Here is a 21,839-nt window from a genome sequence, read left to right as displayed (position 1 = left end):
TTAACCCAGTGACACACTTTCAGTACACTGGAGGGGCGGAGCCAGCAGCGTTCCTGCCGACGTAACGGAGGAATGGTAACACGGCGGTCACGTTGCACAGCACAAGGTGAAGGCTGAGGTCCGTGAGGTGCGGCCCTGCCTCGTGCGTTCCTGTCCCGTCATGGAAGACCAGCTTCCTTGTTTTTTTTTCTTTCTAAAAAAACCTCGAACACAGCACATAAACATACCTCGAGCCTGAGCGTAAACAGCAGGAAGTACATTCAGCACGTGTACAGGTCTGAGGAGGCTGAACGCGTCAGTTTGGTGCTGTTTTAAACGACTTCACCACCGTTTTATAATGTTTTCACAACACGACATGTACGATGTTTTTGTTTGTTTGTTTGTTTGTTTGTATGATCAGTTGATACAATGGTGCATTTTGTGCATTCAAATAAAGTAATTAGCGCCACTTTGATCAGTGGCACCAGGTTAATGGAGTAGTAGTAGTACTCCGATGGCCCTGAGGAATTCATATTCCGCGTGTTTACGTCTGAGTATCAGAACGTGTGTACATCTGGATCCACATGTATGTGCTCACATGCATGCATTTGAATATGTACGCAGGCTGTGTGGGTGTGGACGTAAACTGGTACACTTCTGCAGGACCAAAGTAAAGATTATTTTAAGATTTTGAACGCAGGATATTAATGGATTTTCACAATGTACTGTATTGGATTATTTTACTGCTATTTTAACTTCTATGTTCCTGTTTAGGATCCTTGTATAAAGTAGTTTTACTTAATATGATTCAGATCAGAGACCTTAAACCAACACCCGCTGGCTTAACGGTATATTAGACTGACAGAGATTTGTATTAGACTGCATTTTACTGTAAATGTGTCCATATTATTGTTTATGACCTTGAGCACATGACTTTAAGAAATACTTACAGTATCAGCCAACGGGGCCTTTGTGTGTTTTTCTTGTGTTATGTGTGAATCAAACTGCCAAACTTGCACCAGAATCCACCGTGGACCTAAAACACACCTGCTGTGCAGACTTGAGCCGCTCCTGTGAGTATCGCCTGCTACAGCTGGCTGCTGATGGCTGTCAAAGACCTTGTCAGTACACTCATAATGTGGCACAAACCGCCTACCTGGAAACAAAGTTTTCAAGACCTCTTTCACGGTTAGCCACCAAGCAGCCGTCTGGTTTTGACTTTGTGCAGGCTGAAATAACTTTGTGTGGACTTACATGTCTGGAACAAAATAAGTCATTTGTGCACGCAGTTGTTAGGGCTGATTTCTGCAAGTGAGGCGAAGGTGAAATTGTACCTACCGAGTTCAGGGAAACAACAGCCTGCTATCAATACAAAGTTAACAGCAGATCTATTTTTAGTATAACTAACAGCCAATAACTCAAGTGGTTAGAACATTGTGCCCTTGACATTAACAGTCTGTCACTTGAATTGCTTGTAATGTTTATTGTGCTTCATAATAAATCAACCCTCCCACAGACTCAGTGAAAAGCTGCACCTCCAGCATGAATGACATGTGTTAATGCAAATGATTAACATTTATGTTCGCTGGTCAGAGGAATTTCCTTAATCACGTTTGGTGCCACAAGCATAAAAAACCAGCTGTGTTTTGACAGTCAGTCGGCTGTTAACTCAGTCCACTTTGTTTTCAGGAAGAATGTGCGAGGTTCCTGGAAAAAACCTCTTTCGTAATTAGACCATTAACAGAAATAAGAGTCAAAAATCCCTCGGTCAGTTTAAAAACCGTCATGTTCTAACTCTTGTACAGACTGAGAGGGTGTTTATTTACCAGATTCAGCTGTATGGCCAGAGTTCAGGCCTCTGGGGACGCTCGCTCGCTCGCTCTTGGCAGGACACGAGATCCTCCAGGGCTTTCGGCCCGGACAGGCAAACGCATGTTTAGAATAGCCTTATTTCAATATGGGAACAGATATTTGTTTGAATATCTCTTCTGTAGTGTCGGACAGTTGTCTCGGTTTGTTGCTGTTGTTTTGTATTGGTAATACAATGTGTTTGTGCTGCCCTCTTGTCCACGTCTCCCTCTGATCAGGTTAAATGAAAGGAAACTTAAATGAAAAATAAAGCCCAGGTTCTACCGCTCTTTAAAAGATAACACTCATGATTTTGTATATTTTTCATGCTTCAGTTCAGCTCTTGGTACTTTCCTTTCTGTGTATTTGATATATAACGTACAGTTTTCATCAACAACTAAACTTCTATGAAAACACGTTTTATATTATTACAACTTATGTTTCACTATATTGTCCTTCATGATCTGTTTTTCCAACCAGCATCCACTCGTGGGTGCCCACAGGAGGAGTACAGCTAACAGCTAATTAAACATGAATACACACACATCTGTACACTTCATATTAGTTTCTCAAAAGCCAGTTATTAAACATTTAGATTGATGTGAATACTAAGAAAGGAATTACAATCAGTGTCATTTTTGGGTATTCACTCTGTGATCCAAGCAATACTGAAAACTATGACTGCTAGCATGTGTGCCCACAGCATGTGGAATTCACCCTTCAAAAACAAAAAAACAAAACAAAACAAAAAAAACCAGAGGCAGACAAGACTTCCTTTCCATTGTGTTCCTTTATTACCATATTTGTGGAGATAACTTAATCAGGAAGCAAAAAATATACCAGACAATAAAGTACTAAAAATCTGAGATACAAATAACCCCCCAACAGAAACCACCCGCCCCACCCGTCCTCCTCCTCCTCCTCCTCCTCCTCCTCCCACCGTCGTCCTCTGTGGGTTTATGTGGCGTATCGCTTTGTCCACTGTTTGGCTGTCCGGTCATGTTCCGCTCTGTTAGTCGTGTACTGGGTGGCGATGCTTCCCACCAGGGGATCCGCTGAATGGAAAAACAGGTTGTAAACTTAAGTATATCGGCACATAGAAACAATAAACCGAGAGAGGAAGAAGAGGCTAAAAGGTCTTATAAACACCTTCTTCACCAGAAATCGTTTGTTTTGTTGAATTAAAGTCTGTCTTCATTTCTAAACAATTTCTTATAGAGAAGAAATAATCTCAAGTACACCGCAAAAAAAAAACAAGTTACGTGACATTACAGTGTGAAATACGTGAACACACGAGTAGAATCGGTTGAGAACGTCACAATGTTTTAATAAAGCAGCACTCAGACGTCAGAGCAAAAATCAAGTCTTCTGTTAGTGTCAGGTAAAATGCAAAAACTCCCCGTCTGCTTTCGCTCTAACCAGAAAAGTACATTTATAAAACTGAATAGGATGTCCAGATGACGCTGGGTTTCCTGTCAAGATGGCTGCATTTACCAGCATTTACACACAGGAGTTTCAGATTCGTGCTGTTATTGTAAAACCGTGGAAAGTTGCAGTTTAGGGTAAGAATTTAACGAACTCGAAAGGTGATTCAAATCACACTTGTAAAAATTGACCTGAGCCTGAAAAACAAGATTTGGTTTCCTCCTTAGCTGGTTTCTCCACATACCTGATGTGCCATGAAAGCAGAAATCTGTGAGTTGAACAAAGCCAGCAAGATAAAATATGACATAAGCTTCCCTTTATAACATGGCCACCACAGATTCCTGCTAAAAACAGGCTGTCAATTTCAATAAATACCGCAGAATAACAGAGCGAGACTTCTACGTGTGCAGCTTGGTGAAACAGGCAGAACAGAAGAAAATGTACCCGTGTTTCCCTGAGGAAATCTTTCAGCGGTGCTGAAGTGTGCCAGTTTTATTTTGTGCTTAGCGCATTAGACACTTTTATGTGCACAACTGTAGGAGTTGAATTACATTAATAAAAGGCTTCAGGACCCACCCACACGCCTACGTCCTGTGGTTGGTGTTATCTCTCCTCGCCTCACTTCTTTCCATACTTTCCTGTCTCATTGGTTATTCTTATAACAGAATACACAAAGGAGGTACTTGAGTACGCAAGCTACAAAAATCAAATAACTCCTGCTAAGCTGTTTCAGGTGTTACAAACAGGCGACGAAACGCCCGACTCTCCTTCTCCTCCTTAATGTTCAGGTGTGTGTACGGACGGTTCGTGCGGTGGTTATCGTGAAGTCATTTTCTGTGTGTGTGAGAGCTGGCACAATGTCCTAATGTAAGTGCACAGAGACTTACAGTGATGACGTTTTCAGAAATCAGAATCAGAAATCAGAAACGTCTTTATCACCATTGTAAGTGAAGAGCTCTCACATTACTAGGAATTTGTCTTGGTGATTGGTGCATACATAGAACGTAACGAGTAACATATAATAGTAGAATAAAATAAAATAAAATAAGTAAAATAAATATGGTTCTGGAGGTAGTCCAAAAGTGAGGTACTGCAGGGTGGAAGTATAGTGCAAGTAGGTGAGGTAAACAGTGCAAATGGTCAGCAGGTGGATAATGACATGAGCAGAAATCAGTTCCTGTACTGAAGTGGACGAGTGTGTGCAGGCCTGCATTGGCCAAAAACTACACTCAAATATTCATTTCAAAACACAAACATAAATTGAAATGTATTAAAAAGTATGTATTGAAAAGGTGAAAATTATTGAGAATTATGTCCATGCTACAGCCAGTGACTGTATATAAAGATGCATGAGAGCTTCCCAGAAGTGAAGCCAAAACATCTGGATCGCCCCCTGGTGGCTGGCGACAGTACAGCTACTAAAGCCCTGCTCGTCCTCCATGTTAGTAGAGGGAAAGTGAGCCAAACAACAAAAAAACCCACATCTTGAATATTTTTTTTTCTGTCTTTTTAGTTAGCTCTTATTGCACTGATCTATATGCAAGAGTTCAATTTTCTGGTAAGTTTAGTTTTGATTAGCTATAAAACGGTTCGTGCGGTGGTTATCGTGAAGTCATTTTCTGTGTGTGTGAGAGCTGGCACAGTGTAAAATTTAACACTTTCAGATAATTCAGTTCAGCACTGCTTCTGATATAAACCTGTTCTGTCTCTCTGACTACACAGTTAGGTAGAAAAACAAAGAGCTGGTCTGCATCCTCTCTACGTCTTCTCTGAACTTCAGTAACGAGTGAGAGACTGCGCGACGGTGGCAACGTCGTCAGCCACTCTAACTGCCGAGCCTTTATCGACTATCTCGGTCTTACCTGGGTTACAGTCTGTGAGCAGGGAGCAGATGGACAGCAGCACCTTGGAGATGGTGAGGGCGGGACTCCAGTTGTCCTTCAGGATGTCCAGACAGATCACCCCCTGACTGTTGATGTTGCAGTGATAGATCCTCGTACGAAATGTTACCTGCAGACACAAAAAAACCCAAACAAAAACGATAATAATAAAAAAAACAGTGTCGTTGACGGTCATGGTGCAAAAACATTTCCTGCGTTTTGTCCAGAGATTTAACCCAAAACGGAAACACCAAAAACAGTAGAGGATCCTAAAACGTGATGTCTGAGGTTACATATTGCTGAAGTATTAAGGAGGGTGTGCAGGTTTACAAGCTTTAACTTAAGCAATTCGATGCTTCAAGGAGTCAAACATTTCAGGTAAAAATGTTCATTAAGGTAGAGGGCTTAATGCTAAATTGTTATATAATATTGTTTAGAAACCTTATATTAAGACTAAACGCACCAACTCATACTTACAGTACTGAACCTGCAGTCACTGCTTTACAAACCACGTATTTTCACAATGAAATCAAGAGATTTCTTAACAGTAAATATTTTGATGACACACCGAAAACAAAATTATTCTGGTATGAGTGAGCTGTGGGAAATCTTAGCTCCGACTATGATGCGTTTATGTGTCAGCGTGTGAAGCAGAAGCTGCAGGAGGAGGACAACATTTCACATGCAGCTTTGCCTCTCAGACAAAAGTGGCTCTGGGTATATTACACCGTCGGTTCAGCTCTGCCTCTCTATCTTCACAATGTGATTTCCTGCTGACATTTAGACCAAAACCAAACTTTCCATTCACACACACACACACACACACAGCCTGTGTATTCTGTCGAAAATCCAAATAATCCTGTGGGGACAAACAAATTAACCATGATCATCTGCTCACGTACACAGACTGAAAAACAATGAAGCTCTTACAATGTAAACCACAGATATCAACTAGCTAATAGAAACAGAAAACACTCGCGTCTGACAGCTGACCTTATGGGGCATCTTCTATATGTCAGCGTACTGTACAAACAGTTTGGAAACATGTTCAGCAGGACGTCTTTGGAAAAACTAGTTTTCCACTAATAATCAGGACTGATAACGTTCCACACCTTTAACTGTTTCCCACAAAGTCAGGATCCCACTCAAGAATGTAATCCTGTGTATGAAGCGCAGAGAGTAATTCCAGAAAATCCTGTGCTGGAGACTTAACAGTCATGGCCTCAGCTTGTTAAGGTGCTGGTGTGTTTGTGGTACAGCAGAGCAGGAGAAGCTGAGTTTGTTTCTACTCCAACGCGTCACACAAACACACAATCAAGAGCTAAAAGTCAGCAAGTGATCTGACAGAAGCGAGAGCTTAACAATAATAATAATAATAATAATTTAACAAAGACCTCGGTGTATTATTTTTTTTCTGTCTGGTAATGATCTACAATTTTCCTGTTGTCAACAAAATCCATTAAAAGACCAAATCCAACAATTAACTGCTGAACACGAGTGCCGCAGTTTATTTTGAGTTGAACACCATCCTGCTGCTGGAAATACACACTGGATTTTCAGCCAGATCTGTGGCTTAAAATAGTCCCCAACAAATACTCAGACATACACTTAACTCCTATTACAGTAACTACAGTGCCTGGCTGTGTGAGCAAATTATTTATCCACTGATTAAAAACGAAAGTATTACGCAGCGTTAAAAAAGATTTATGTCTTCACTAGAAACCAATGGGCTCAAGGCTGACTGCCAACGACGGGGTAGGATATAGAAACACATTAATACACTTAATGAGATTTGACAAAACATAGAGAGAAAACACCAGATACGTCCTTTAAGCAACATTTTCAAACTAAATGTAAAAATACCAAACAAACAAACAAAAAACAGTCTGGGCAGCTTTGGGTTTCTGTGTAATGAAGGTCAATTTTCTTCTGAGTAGTCATCTCTGGTGTCAACACACAGCTGTTAAGTGTTCAAATCTTTATTAAGTAATCAGATCGGTTTGTTTTGTTACTGTTTTAGACTCCAGTGGATATCTGTACAAACATTTAACCTTTGACCACACTGCGAGTGCCAACAAACATGTAGTACTAGTATCAGTACCTTGGGGGGTTTGAAAGGGTAGTCGGGTGTGAAGGCGATGTCCAGGAAGAAGACCCCTCCCTCGTACACGGAGCCCGGTGGTCCCAGGATGGTCGACCTCCACTCATAGATGTTGTCTCCTTTTGGGCCAGCACTGCGGGCAGAAACGAAACTTTCACGGTTGCACGAACACTTGGAAAACATACAAAGACTGAGGTAAAACAACATGCACACAGGAGTAATGCTCTCAGGTGCTGGATCCATAACCTTGAATCATCTTAGATGAAACATTGTGGAGTAAACTGCTCCTGTCCTGCTACCAAGTGAATCCCGTTGTCATACACACAGCAAATACAGGATGATACATTAAATAAAGTCAGAGTGGGGGGAAAAATTATAACACCCACACACTGAGGAAGTGTGTCAACATACCAGCACGGATTATATCCTTCTGTCGCTGATCTAAATCAATTGAGTAACCACTGCAGTGTGTGCTACAGTATGAAGGTCATGTTCACTCACAGTTTGTGCATGGCTAACGCTGGGCTGTCAGCATACTGAAGTCTAAGTGTATTGTACGTTCTTCCCTGTGTGAGGAGGTGGACTGAAACGAGCTTTAACTGCCACCTTCCACTGAAGATCTGATCAACATGTGTCATTAAAGGGAAACTCCACCAACACTGGAGCTCAGGCTGCTGGACAAGATGCTGCATGAAACGTTTGTGTTATTTCTACAGCACAAGAACTCAAGGGAAAAGCACTGTGGGAAATCTTTGAACAGCACTCGCCTTTGATGGATGAAAGCAAATGTTAACACGTGAAAATTTAAACACGTCACATTTAGTTTGCCTCTAAGAATTACAGTTTGAATACAAAATACAGCAAGACCAATACGTTTCTGAAAAGTGACTTCAGCAGATTAGCGGTCATAAAATTTTCAGCATGTTTTCTGTTTAAATGTGGACTGATCAAAGTTCTTTTCCCCTCGTGCATCATTCAGAAGAGGCCTCAGTTCAAAGCAAATCCCCAGCGAAGTGTCTATGCGTCATGATCTGTAATCTGTATTGATTTTTCCTCAAAGCAGCCCAGCTTTTATCCCTCTGACATGCCAAACATGTGGTCTTGAACCCCTTGGGGTCACGAGTACAAGACATAATAGTATTGATTCAATCTCTTCGGGGGTGTGGGGGGCAGATGTTGCCCTCTGCTTTCCCATTTTGATCAACTTTAACCACAGACGTTTGGCTGAGGTTCAGCACCAGCTAGAAAATTGATCCAGAGAGCACAGTTTGGGATAATTAACTGGGTATTAAAAGATATGACTGGAAGTGTGACAGATGAAAACTTTCACATGAAAGGCTCCGACTTCCAAGTGGTTGATTTTATTGATATAATCACAGACCATCACACTCAGCCTCAAAACACCAATTCACTCTCATCTGCATTCACGATAGGCCATTAAGGGATGCAAGAATGTGACAGGGGATCAGTTCACAGCTACAGACGCAGTCGTGAAAACCTTTTTCATAAGCCGAAGCAGCGCGTTGCGTGTTTTAAAGCACAGCTCGGCAGCAGTCACGACGCCTTTGTGAAACGTGTTCAACATTCATCCACTTACTCATTTAAATTAGAGCAAAAATCATCAGCCGTTCAGCAGGACTACAGAAAACTCATCAGCTAAAGTACCAAATGCTCTCTGACTTCAGCTTCTTCAATGTATTTGCTGCTTTTCTGTTTTAGGTAATTTCTAATTGTTATACTTCTAACTGCAATAAAAACCCCAAAACAAAACAGAAAGATATAACATAAGAAAAAGAAGAAAAAAACGAACTGGGCTGTAAAGATGTGTGAAGGCACTGCCAGCTGTAATATTTGGCCTCCCTCACGGAGCCGAGTGATGTGATGGGTGGCTGACGAGCAGAGTAGCATTCAAACTCGCTTTCATTTTGCTCTTTGGCTTTGTGATGTTGTAACGTTCAGGGTGGTTTGTGGGCGCTTCAACGATCTGTTCTGAGCACACGTTGACTGGCTACCTGATGGTGTAAGTGGTCATTAAAATTATACACTTTGATTTGATTTTTTTTTTTTTTTTAATTTATTCATCTGAATTATTGAATATGTTTAGATATCAAAATAAGTTGCTTTTGTAATTTACACTCACACAAAAAGAATCTAACCAGTTGGCAGAACAATTTTCTCCTCAGCCCACTAGGAGGCGCTCTGACAACTGCCTTAGCAGAACCAACAGTGTTGCTGGGCCTCTCAACAACTGCTGATTTAAAACATGTGCATAACAAACACGTTCTATTCATAAAGAAATGTTGAAGTAATGACCTTCGATAACAAGTTAAGCCTGAGTGTGTTTCTACATTTTGAGCATTTAAGTTACAATAAAACACATTATCATATAATACGAGGTAGTCAATTAAACGTGACTTTTAATCCATCAACTCCTGGGGCAGGCTGCATTTAAACCGTCACATTTCATTGTTGTAATTAGGTAGTCCATTATGAATTTGCCCAAACGGCACAAAAGGCTGTTGCTGAAACCTGCTACTGATTCTGCCCTTCAGTGTCAGAGCCTTCAGCTGCAGTCATCCATCCATTCATCAATCCACATATTAAAATCAGTAATTTAACTAAGAACATCATCTCGCCGGAGTCTGACACACAAATCACCTTCTGAATGTCACTCAGTGCTTCACCAAACGGACTTAAGGAGGACATTTAATGAGCTTTTAACAAGCTTACGGAGCATCGTGGAGCTTTTCTGTTGTTTCAGCATCCTGTCTTAAAAGAACTGGGCACAAATGTTGTTGGTGAAACTCACATTATCAATAAATCTCTTTCAAACATGACAATGGACTAACTGCTGTAGAAAGAGACTGCCGCAATTTTCCAGTTATCAGTGACTGAAATGATACCATACTGAATACACACACACACACATTTCAAAACTTTCCAGCTATGTGGTTAAGTAAAGCATTTGTAAATGTCATGTGTCTCCCTGCAGCAAACTAACAGCTTGATTTTATAAACAAAGTGACTTTCAAATGAAGGCTGGTTGCCTGTGAGGCGGCAGGTAGGGAGGAAAGAATATCTAGTTTTCCAGCTCAGATTCACCCTGAGAAGCTTCTGTTTTATACATGAGAACACGTCTGAAGAAAAGTGGCGGCAGTAACAACGAAAACTCAAAGCAGAAAGGCCAAGGTTTTATGACTGAGCGAATAACATAATAAGTGTTGTCTTGCAGACTGGGTTCATATCGGGATGGTCTGTGGCCTGAGGTAGCTTGTTTGATTTACTGAGTCATGAAGGGAGAGAATCTTGTTTTTTCTTTTCTACTCTCACACTGAGGCCAGAGGTCAGGCTCAGCTGCAGAACAGCAGCCTGAAGCAAGGAGGGCTTCAGCGATCTGCCTCAGGACACCACAGGAGGGGGGACGCCTGCTGCCATGGAGGCCTGAACCCAGACCAGCCAGTTTTAGGACAGTTTTTCAAACTGCAACACTACAGTGAAACCAGCTGCAGGAGAGACAATCGCACCCAAGTCCTTGTGCAAAAAGTCATATGAATTCAAGACTGCAACAAATGTAAATTAGTCTTCCGACTATTTCCCCACATTAATCAATTTTATCCATAAAATGTGAAGAAAATTCCAAAAAATGCCCACCAACTTCCCACAAATCAAGGCGACATATTCAAATCGCTTGTGCTGCATGACCATCAGTCCTAAACCCCAAAACATTCTGTTTGTTATCGTTTAAAACAAAGAAAAGCAGCAAACTGCTTCATTTGAAAAGCTGGAAAATGCAAGTTTTACTGGATTTTTAAAAATTCTACGCTAAATTTTTTTTTTTGCTCTAATGGTACATGATAATTCACCAGCTATGAATGGACCTGAAGGAAAATTATCATTAAAGCCCTTGAGGCACTAACATAACAAGCCCACATTTATTGTGCTTTCTCAGTGGCTGCTATCACAGAAATCTGCAACACAATTTCAAACATCTTTTAAGGGCAGCATAAATTAAACAGAGTGGCACAGTGGTGCAGTGGTTAGCACTATCACCTCACAGCAAGAGGTCCAGACCAGGTTTGAATCCCGGTCTGGGGTTTGCATGTTCTCCCTGTGCCTGCGTGGGTTTTCTCTGGGTACTCCAGGATCCTCCCACAAAAACATGCACATTAGGTTAACTGGCTACTCTGCATGCTTTGCCCTGCCCTGAGGAGTGAGGGAGTGAGTATGAGTGTATGAGTGTGTGTGTGTGTGTCTGTCTTTGTGTGTCAGCCCTGCTATTGGCTGGCAACCAGTCCAGGGTGAATATCACCTCTCGCCTGCCGTCAGCTGGGATAGGCTGAACCCCCCCGCGACCCTGACGGATAAGCGGCATAGGAGATGGATGGATGGATGGATAAATATAACCTAGAAATCTTTTTTGTATCATCTCCATTTATAATTAGGACACAGTGTATTGTTACAGTGTTTGACTGACTTGATACTACAGTATTTATACACTTGCCAGTATCTGAGGACAAGTAAATAACATCCAGGTAAAGGGGCTAAACACTAAACAGGTCAGATACCAGCACATTTGAGGACTAAAGTGTAGTTACAGCCCCGTGTTATCGTACACACTGCAACACGATCCCAATCTAAACGACCAGTGGAGCGGGATTCAAATGAGGGCTTAGGATCTTAGTTTAGGAATTACAACAATCGGTATCAGGAGAGTATCAGCGTATTCCTCACGAGGACACCACTGGACAGACAACTTGAAGGACTTAAAGCAAACAACGAAACCCACCTGCAGTTTGGCGGAGGGTCCAGTGTGATGTCGGCCAGCTCTTTCTGAATCCTGCATGAGGAAGGAATCAAAATCACTCAGTGAGCCTGACAAAGATGGCATGAAACGTCCCTCAACTAAGAGAAGAATAAATCAATGACACTGCAAGATTATGAAATGTGATTTTACATTTGGCCTCATTTATCCTATCAGCTTGTGAGCAGCGTCATTTTTGCTATTGGGCTCTTGTGTAAACGGAGAGCTGTAACGAGTGTGAGAGTGAGTGATGAGAAAAGCAAGAAGGTTAGAGGTTTTGTTTTGAGATGAGAGAAGGGAGGCTTTGAGCTGCTCCCTTCAAACTCAGGATGTCTTGTGTGACTGTGAACATTATGGTCAGCTGAAGCTTCCGCCTGAGGAGCAATCAGTTCGTGTTCCTCCTTTGTGATGGATTTCCTCCCACATCACTGCTGAGGACGACGATGCAAGGAAGCACCGCTTGTTCTTTTACAGCTGATGCCTCTGAAATTTTTCTGCTAATCAACTTCACTGCGGCTGTGCTGAAAGTATCACCTTCAGCATCACGTTCTCAAGAGAAATCCCAAACTACTAGAAGAAAGAAACCAGAATAAAGTGGAACCGGGAAAAGCAACTGATTGCGAGATATATCCTGGGTTATTTTGGGATTTGATAACTGACTCATCAGTGGGTGATCTGGGGATGTATTTTTACCTTTTGGCGCTGGTAGAAAGCAGCTTGGAGGTTTTGCTCATGCTGGCTTTGCTCTCCCGTTTCTTTTTGCAGAGCGTGTCCCTCTGTCTGGTCTGGCTGGAGGAAGGCGGCGATGAGGAAGAGCTGGTGCTGGCACGGGAATCCTCATCCGACATACCGGTTTGGATTGGAGAAGAGCCGGGACCTGAGGCAGAAAGCAAGACAACAAGACACACGTTGAGACAAAACGGCTGCAAGAGGTGGAGCAGTTTCAGAGTGATTTCTAACCCAAATCAGATGCTAGTTTGGCCTCCAAGTGGCCACAAGAGCTGATAAGTTTCAATGCTACTTTCAGTATTTATAAACACTGATTTGCATGCTTTTAGATGCAACTACCTGCCACCGTAGCCGGCAGACCCACCGACAAACTTCCTCGTGCTTCGCTATTTAAACTACACTATTGTTATTATAACTCTTATGAATTTTTGTATTTTACCGAAGATGACAAGCATAATGACAGAAACACCGTGTCGACATCAGCGGCATTTATCATGATTTCTGTATTAAATGGAAAGATCATAATCATCTGCTGAACGGGTCGCTCCCAACAGCCTGAAACGCGTGTAGGAGCGCAGGGGGGCGCAAACAAAGCTGCGGGCTCCAGCGCCGCATTTTCCACATACTTAACGTTAGCTAACGTTTCCGTGACGGTGAACGAACCGCAGTTAGCCGCCGAGCTAGCCGAGCGCACCGACGTCAACAGTTTCACAAGCGTAAACTCAAAGAACAAACTGCTGTATAATAACTCAGTTGTAATGTGTGGGGGGCTTCGGTTAGTTTATCATGGTGGTGACCCCCAGATACGCATTGCTAGCGCTACCTGCGAACGGCCCCCACCCCCCCTCTCTCTCCAACACCAACTCCAACTGGCAACCAACACTCAGGCCCAACGACTTCAGGGATGGGACTACTTCTTGAAACAGCGTGGTGAAAAGCCGCTTGCTAAGCATCCTTTACGAGTGAACAGACAACCGGGTAACCGTAATATAAATTCACACGCCGGTTGTCTTTGTTATTACGCCTAACGCCGTGGTTACGTATATTAAAACCGAGGCTACACCGATGTATTACACGGCTAAATGTGACAACGAAATATTAAACGCGTTTCACAGCAGCCAGGAACAACTCGGTTCCAGCACATAGACGGAGCCCGTTTTCCGTGCGACCAACTAACCACGACCGTCTTGTTTGTTTGCTTGTCTTTTCGGCGTGTGTACCAACAAACTGACCTTCGACTTCACCCAGAAACGCGGACAGGAAGCAGACCAACTAGTCTACTTTGAGCACTCGGTAAAACATCGACCCTAACTGATCTATTTTGCCCACTAATAAAACTTACCCAGTCTATTGTGTCTGGACCTCCGCCACAGTCTTGGCTGGCTGGTGCCTGTCGCCCTCTGCGGAACGGAAGTAGCCTACCTCGGCTGCAGTGGGCTGTACGGCACCGATCCTACTCTGGAAACAGAACAGCCCTCACCTTATGAGTTTTATATAGATTCAGTGAGCAATATCGGCTACATTTTCATTCGAGTGATTAAACGTTACGTTTGGGATTCAACATCTTGCTGCGATGACAATTTGACAGCACATGTGGTTGCAACAGGAGGTCGATCTTGTGAGCTTGTGGCTGTGATCTTCAAATTTGCATCTGAGGATTCACCTTGTAAACAACAGCGATGTTATTGAGCAACACAGCAATATGACAAAACAATTAACTGATTTTACTGTAAGTTTTTGCTACAAGTAAAGTTTGCATCTGACAGGCAACCACAAACACTTTCTCAGTTTAGGAAGTGATCAAAAAGTGTCTGCAGCGTGGCAGGTGATTTCCATAATTTAAAGCATGTGAAGTGTGATGTGTTGTTTACTACATTCAGGGGGGTTATTCTAAAAATAATTTAAGTAATGACTAAATTGTTACATCACCAGCTCCAGAAACTGAAAAACCACTCAAACTGACCACATCTAGAATTACTCATGACTAATGAGGTATTATTACAGGGCCGGTAAGTTGAAAATATTCATTGCGTGCAGCAACCTAAGAGTACATTTCCAAGAGGACATTATGGGTAGTTTGTATTTATGTGTTAAAGGGCATCAATTCTCTGCACTTTCTGCATCCATCATGAGCAATCACCGTCTCGAAACCTTCTTATTTGAACTGCATCTGGTGCAATTACTAATAGATTACATGTTAAGTAATTTGCAAGGTGGAAAGAGTGTCTTACAGCAGTTAAACAGGCTGGCCTGTGATACATTATGTACTCTTACCTGCTGGCAGATGCGTGACTTTAAAAGGTTAATGGGGTAATCTAGTGAAATTGTGAACGTTGCTGTGTCAATATTTTGACAGTAGCTCAAGCTCACCTTTCAGCCGCTTTCAGGTCTTGCTTTGTACATTTAGTTTCTTCACATTTAAAGAAAGAAGGAACCTTTTGATCTGTTTGTTTCAACCCTCCGTCAGAACAATACAATGCATACACTGTGTACTACACTCAAACCCAAGATGCATGACTCGCGCTGGGCTTCAGTATTATCTTGCACACACCTTAAAGGAGTCATGGAATGACATCTTGATACAGCAAACGCTGGTTAATTCAGACAAATTTCATCACTGCAGCACATTAACCTGACTCTTTCCTCTAATCTTTGGCGAGTATATATCTGTCCTTGTTATTCCAGCAGCCATTAATGCGGGCATTGATTCTTTAGCCAGGTTGGCAAGCAGCCTGCTGGCTACTTTCTTGCAGGCTAATGGGCATTTTTATATTTATGCAGACCAGTGGCCAATCAGAACACTCATTAAAATGTAAAGTAGGTTTTATGTACTGCTGTTTGCACTGGGATCCTAACAGGAATACCATTTTTTTCTTAAAAAACAAAAAACAAAACCAAATAAACAGAGCAAGAAAAGCTGAGTTGGTCTTTAGCTTAAAAGCTTTTTTTGTATGACTAATTTATATTGCCCAGATGACACAGCCAAAACATGTTGTGTGCTATGATTTGCCAGCTTGAGCAAGTCATACAACAAAGGCTTTTATTTAGCAGGTCCATTCATTCTGTTTTGAATTTTGTTTTAGAAAAGATCACTTCATAACCGGATTGTCCCTGAAGTATTGTGAGATACTGAATTGTCTTTACAGGCAGACTGAGAGCTTCACAAAAGATATTTTCCACAACAATGTACAAGAATCTTTGTGAGACAAAACCATAAAGTGTTTCTGACATTTTACTACATTACAAATGGATTTGAGGTGTTTTTTCTTTTTTCTTTCTTTGGGTTTCACTCTAACGATGAGCCACTTTGAAGGGCTGGAATGTTTTATCGCACGGTTTGAGGATGCCAAGCCATCTTAGTGGTTTGGAAAGCTTTAAGCACGGGTGTATGTAATATGAGTAAGAATCTTCCTTGTTGCCCAGCTCTCTGACTCCTACATGATGATTATTTGCTTAATTTCTAGTAAAAACGTACAGTCATCTGTGCGAGAGGTTTTCATCCCACGCAGGGACGTGAGGTATACTGTGACAGTTTGGTGTGACTTCATGTGATGTGTGTGTTAATTAAAATATCCTTAGTACCAACACTGTGGTGTGACAGTACAGGCCGTATTGCTCTGATAGTCACCTCAGATACTCCTTGTATACACCATGATGTGTGACACTGTTAAGTAAAAGTCCTGCATTGAAAATATTACTCATGCAAGTCTTGAAAGTAAAAGTACTGTGTGGAAAATTGTCCCCCCTGCGAGTCATATATCATTAAATTACTGTTACTCATGCATTAATGCAAAAGCAATATTTTACTCTCAGAGTGTCAGTAAGTGTAATTAATATGTTTTTTACTTGTACATGTGGTCTGATCACGATCAGAGAATAATCCTCAGACTTCTGTGTTGTTTCGGTTATGTTTTTGGAATAGAAAAACCCACAGAGGAAACAGTGCAAACAGAGAAGGTGAGCTTTCACCAACACATCATCACTTACATGTTAAACCAAAAAGTGTTCCGTTATGTTTGCATTTGTGTTGGCCCATGTGTTCTTTAAAGATTCATCTGGGGAAATTGTGTTGAGTTCACAGCCACATTTGTGGTCAGGAAAAGAAAGAAAGTTTGGTGTTGAAAGGTGCAAAACTGAACTGCACCAAATATTAGGGACCTGGCTAGAAACACTGAAACACTGTGAGCGTGGTATAAATGAGGACACTGACACAGATGTATCTGGTCTGTGGTTTCGTGCTTTGCACATGTGTGACTTTCATGTGATTTTGTTGTCATGTATGTATTTTATTTGAACATGGAATAGTGGTGAATGGCAATCCCAATAAACTAACCCAAGATTTTAATTTAAATCAATATTGCGGAGGTTATCAGGAGTTGGTGGATGTGACTGCTGATGAGGAGGAGGTGCAGATCTTCCTGTGAGGGGAATCCCTGGCCGAACATGCCTGACAACACAGACAACAGTCTGAGCACTGGTACAAGCCATGCAGTGCAGCATTACTGTGACAGCCATCCATCCAAATCTGTAAGCTGTGCAGACTGCAAGCACAAACGTCACTCACAACAGTGTTATGATATGCACATCAGGTGTCTCCCACATGCAGGGATACGCCATGTGAGGCTGTAGCTCATGCCGCAGAGCAAGTACGATAAAAACACACACATGCAAAAGAGAGTGTTTGTTTAAGGCCTTTGCAGCCTTTCCCAGACACAAAATACATTTCATGGTTTTAAAGCTCCTTATGAGCTAACGTGACACTCTGTGCCATCACAATCAAAGTTAAAAAGTTGTGTGCAACTGCTGCAGGCTGTGTGAAACTAAAAAAAATAAAAACGAAGACAGAAGAAATGCAGCAGCTACTCATTCACTGCACTCAACACATCTGAGTTTGCCAGTTAAACTGTGTTGGACTCCAGCAGGATACTGCAACAAATCCTGAGAGGCCGCAGGGTCCTTCCAGTGCATGAATCGGCCTACAAGTGAACCGATTCCTTAAGCTTTCTCTGCAGCTGCAGGGTTTGGGGGACATTTCCCTCACAAAGTCAACACCCAGGGTTGTGCTGTAGGGGCAAATGGGCATCTACTAAACTAAATTCTTGCCAAGTGGCCTGATGGCTTTGACGGGGAGTTGCATGGACACAAAACACAAAACATACTTTAACGCCTTTATAAGGAGACTGGAGTTTCTGTCGCACAAGTGTGCCATTGAGTGTTTTCATGTGCGCGACCATGGCGAGCAGCTGTGGGCTCTTTTTTTTTTTTTTTTCACACACACACATGGCGTCGACTCAAATACACACACTGACTGCAAATTTGCAGAGTGTTTTTTCTTCTTCTTTTTTTTTTATCCTGGCTGTGAGACATGTCAGGACCGAGGCTGATCAGAACCCTGTCAGTAAGATCACACGGTGCGTGATACAATTCAATAAAAACATCTCAGTGCTAAAATGAGACTACATGGAAGCTACAAGGCACCAGCACATCTTAACCCTCATAATGCATGTTCAGCGACTGAACAAACATAACTAAGCTGTGCTATAAAACAGAAGATGATGAAAAAATTTTACAATCTCTCTGTCCTACAGTGAAGACTCACATGTCGTGTCCTGTCGGTCACCCTGAAGTCACGGCCAAAGATTTTGACATCTAAGTTTTTAAAGCAGGGAGTCATTAAAGCAGGCCTGAGCTCAGGGTTGGACTGAATGAATGGAAGGTCACTGAAGGGCTGTAAAAGCTTGAGGACACAGAAATCCCAGACCGAGCCGAGCGTTTTCTCACAAGCCAACCACAGTGTGTTTTATTGGGTGCTTCAGTAATACAAGTGCACAACAAACCACTCTGCAATTGCAGAGGTGGCGGGTAGCCAGTAAATATACAAGTCCTGCCTCTTTCACAGGCAGACCTATACTTTTGTGGTCTGCCTCAAAAGCCTTTGAAAAAATACATACAGTACAAACAAAATCAGAGGAAGTTAAAAAAGCATGAAGGATCCATTGACGCAAACCTTCCTGTTCCATGCAGATAACATACTGATGACAAATATAAAAAAAAAACCAAAAACAACAACAACAACAAAATCAAAAAAAAAAAAACAGAGGAAAACAAAATAAAAGCATATATTCTGCATGTTTGTTCCAGGTGCCACTAAGAAAATGAGAATACATACTGTATAGCTGGAGGACAACGCATATGATAATTATAATATTCTGTGTTTTTTCTCCAATACAATACTTCCAACATTCAGATATTGGAAAATAAAAATCCCAACCTACTCTTTGTATAAAAAAGAAGCTTTCAAGTCAACAAGGAACAAAGGACATTTTTTTGTCTTGTTTAATTTTTTTTTTTAACACAGAAAAGGTAGATAAAATGTTGGGGTGGGGGAGGAGGAAGAGGAGGAGGGTGACAGGAGGGCAGGTATACCGTTGCACTTAGTGAGTGTGCTTTGACAGACTATGGGTGAGAGCGAGAGGTAGAGAAAGAGGTACACTGAAGGGTGAGGGAGGTAAAAGAGGGGGTGTTTCGCCGAGGGGAGTGGAGTCTATGTGGCGTATCTCTTCGTCCATTGTTTGGCTATTCTGTCATGCTCTGTTCTGTTGGTCAGGTACTGTGTGGCGATGCTTCCCACCAGAGGGTCGGCTGAAAGGCGGCGAAGACGGACACACAGAGAGAGAGAGAGAGACAACATGTAAATCACAAAGCATCTATTTACTGTAAACAGAGACTCATGAATAGTTTGCAGTTTTCCCCAAACATTTTTATCTTCTCAGGCACAGATTGTGTCAACGATTGGAGCGAAGGAGCATGTGTTATACCACAAAAACGACTGCCAAGAAAACTGTGTTTTGGCCGTGTGCATAAAACTAATTGTGTTGCAAACATACTGGATTGCAAACCCTCCTCAGCACTGTTAAATTATTGTAGGGCATATGAGATCGTTGACGCCGGTTCGATTGTCCCCGGACTGGCAGGAAGCATCAGCAATGGCCGGCGTGCCCTTGAGCAAGGCACCTAACCTCCCAACTGCCTCCCGGGCGCCTGACATGGCATTTCAGTGCATGTGAAAAAGATAAACAGACAAATAAAGTTTGAAGTGAAGTTTGAAGTTTAAAGGTCCAATATTTTTTTAACCATATGTAGCTGCAGGACTGATTGGTATTAATGTATTCTGCTGCACTGTGATCAGATCTGAAGATGTATCTCTCACAAAAGGTGGTTTAAAAATACTTCCGTCGACTAGGGTCATGTCATGTTTGCTGACTGACAGTCTAACTCTTATGCACATTAAGATCTGAACACAATGTAGGCAACAATCGAGTAAATGACAATTACTCTTAATTGTTCTCATAAATCACCCAAGAATTATGGCCAAAAAACCAAATGTGACTTCATACATTTTCTCATCCACGTTAATATAAATCAATTCCACTTTCATGCCAGAGTTTCAGTCAGAAAAAAACCCCAAAACAAATAAATAAAAAAACACGGATGTCTGTCACACTGCCCTGAAGATTCAATATCCTGGACAAACAGGAGAGAGGGATTCCGGTCAAACATTATCTGTGTTTAAAAACTGTGCATCACTGAGCCAAAGCTCAACAGTCAACTGTCCTTTCTCTTTAGCATCATTCAAATTGTGTGCTTGTGTGCACAGAAAACAAAGCAAGCTTTTGCCTCGCACTTGTACAAGTCTGACCACAAGACCATTTGTGTTTATTCGCCCCAAACGGCCAGAATACCTGACTGTACTAAAACAAACAAAAGTGACCCAGTACAAAAACCAAATCCACAAAAACATGCGCTAATCATCGAAGCTGACCCATCCAGAGTGAACGCTGAGCGCTTCTGTCCTCCTTCTCCATCAAGGAGAAGAAGGAGGAAAGTGGACTGTTAAGCTGGACTGTTAAGGAGGTTCTGTTAAGCTATTAGTGACTTCCTTGGGACGCTGCTTTGTCACTTATTAGCACGTCAGTCCAAACCCGTGAGAGTTTCTTGTAAGCTGACCCCGACTCACCTGACCCATAACCCCCACCCCATAAACAGAAGAAGAAGCACAGAAAACACGGTGCACCCACAAGAAAATGAAGTGAAACCACATCCAGCTCTGCCACAGCAGCTCAGGTCTTACGCTCAGGTTGAATAGTTTCAATTTGCGCCGGCATGCTTTGTAATGACTTTGTATACGACTGTGACACGCAAAAAAAAGAAAAAAAAATCAGCTTCATGTTTGGTGTGAACACAAGGGAATTATTTTCATTAAAAACAAACCAAAACAGCATTTACAGGATAACGGAAACTCCAGATCATTAAACCATCTACCAGATTGACGCTGGCAGGTAAACTGTAGCTTCCAAACTGTAAAAGAGTTTTTCCTGGGGGAGAGATAAAGCATTCGTTTTAATATGTTGTGGTGACCTTCAAGTAGACGTGATTACAGCATCTCAAATCCAGCTGTATCAATAACCAGTTAATCATATTAAAAGCTAAGACGGCCCCTCCAGGAGCAGCAGAGACTGAAGGAGAGGAGCTGTGGAAAGACTTAAAATTACTATAAAACCTCCTTACTGCAAGTTAATTCCCTGTACTTGGCTGGCTTCCATTATGCTCACATACATCATACTGAAGTCAAAATTGCTACACGTTACGACAGCACAAAACGACTATCTTACATCTTGACCCAATTATTCCTTCGCCAGTTCCTGAGTTTTCTTGCATTTAACACTCGTTTTCCAGCTGGCACTCACTCACTCTCTTTCATAAACCTACTTGCCACTTTCAACCACTTTATTATGTCGGATGATGCTTCAAGAGAGGGAACAGAAATGACAATATTAGTTTTTCATTACACACTCATTGTGAGTCTCCCCTCTAAGCAGCTCGATTGCTCTTTTCTGCTTTGAAAATGTGGTGTTATTCTTTACAACTTGAAACCTCTGACTGTGTCAAAGACCTGTCAGTGCTCGACGGCCTTGAGAGACAATGAGGGTTTTAAATGGTCATGGCTTATTTAACACACCTTGCCTACTCTGGGAAAAACATGAAATCTGGCCCTGAGTAAAAGTAAAAAATTACA

General features: G+C 41.9%; 2 protein-coding genes across 7 annotated transcripts in view; both read right to left on the bottom strand.

Annotated features, from left to right (window-relative positions):
• Positions 1-2,598: 2,598 nt before the first annotated feature.
• LOC124064465 (ubiquitin-conjugating enzyme E2 E1) lies at positions 2,599-14,227 on the bottom strand. Of its 4 annotated transcripts, none has more exons than XM_046398953.1 (6): positions 14,106-14,227; positions 12,728-12,911; positions 12,020-12,070; positions 7,234-7,366; positions 5,115-5,262; positions 2,599-2,882 (listed from the first exon to the last, which is right to left on the bottom strand). In XM_046398953.1, the coding sequence occupies exons 2-6, from the start codon at positions 12,880-12,882 to the stop codon at positions 2,785-2,787; spliced, it is 585 nt and encodes a 194-aa protein (XP_046254909.1). In that variant the 5' UTR covers positions 12,883-12,911; positions 14,106-14,227; the 3' UTR covers positions 2,599-2,784. The 4 variants fall into 4 exon arrangements, with proteins under 4 accessions (XP_046254909.1, XP_046254910.1, XP_046254908.1 ...); XM_046398954.1 differs by lacking the exon at positions 14,106-14,227 and adding an exon at positions 13,996-14,100; XM_046398952.1 differs by lacking the exon at positions 14,106-14,227 and adding an exon at positions 13,587-13,731.
• The window catches only part of ube2e2 (ubiquitin-conjugating enzyme E2E 2), a 38,823-nt gene continuing 21,926 nt past the window's right edge, over positions 4,943-21,839 (bottom strand). For 2 of the 3 annotated variants that reach the window (XM_046398957.1, XM_046398958.1), the window contains exon 6: positions 18,536-19,405. In XM_046398957.1, coding sequence (XP_046254913.1) covers positions 19,308-19,405 — 98 coding nt within the window. In that variant the 3' untranslated portion in view covers positions 18,536-19,307. Of the gene's footprint in view, positions 5,115-18,535; positions 19,406-21,839 lie in introns of those variants that run through there. The other variant, XM_046398959.1, reaches the window with a different exon arrangement.

This window comes from Scatophagus argus, chromosome 9 (genome assembly GCF_020382885.2).
Source record: "Scatophagus argus isolate fScaArg1 chromosome 9, fScaArg1.pri, whole genome shotgun sequence".
Classification (NCBI taxonomy): domain Eukaryota; kingdom Metazoa; phylum Chordata; class Actinopteri; family Scatophagidae; genus Scatophagus; species Scatophagus argus.
Note: the sequence above shows the minus strand (reverse complement) of the source record. Positions and strands in the feature narration are given on the sequence as shown.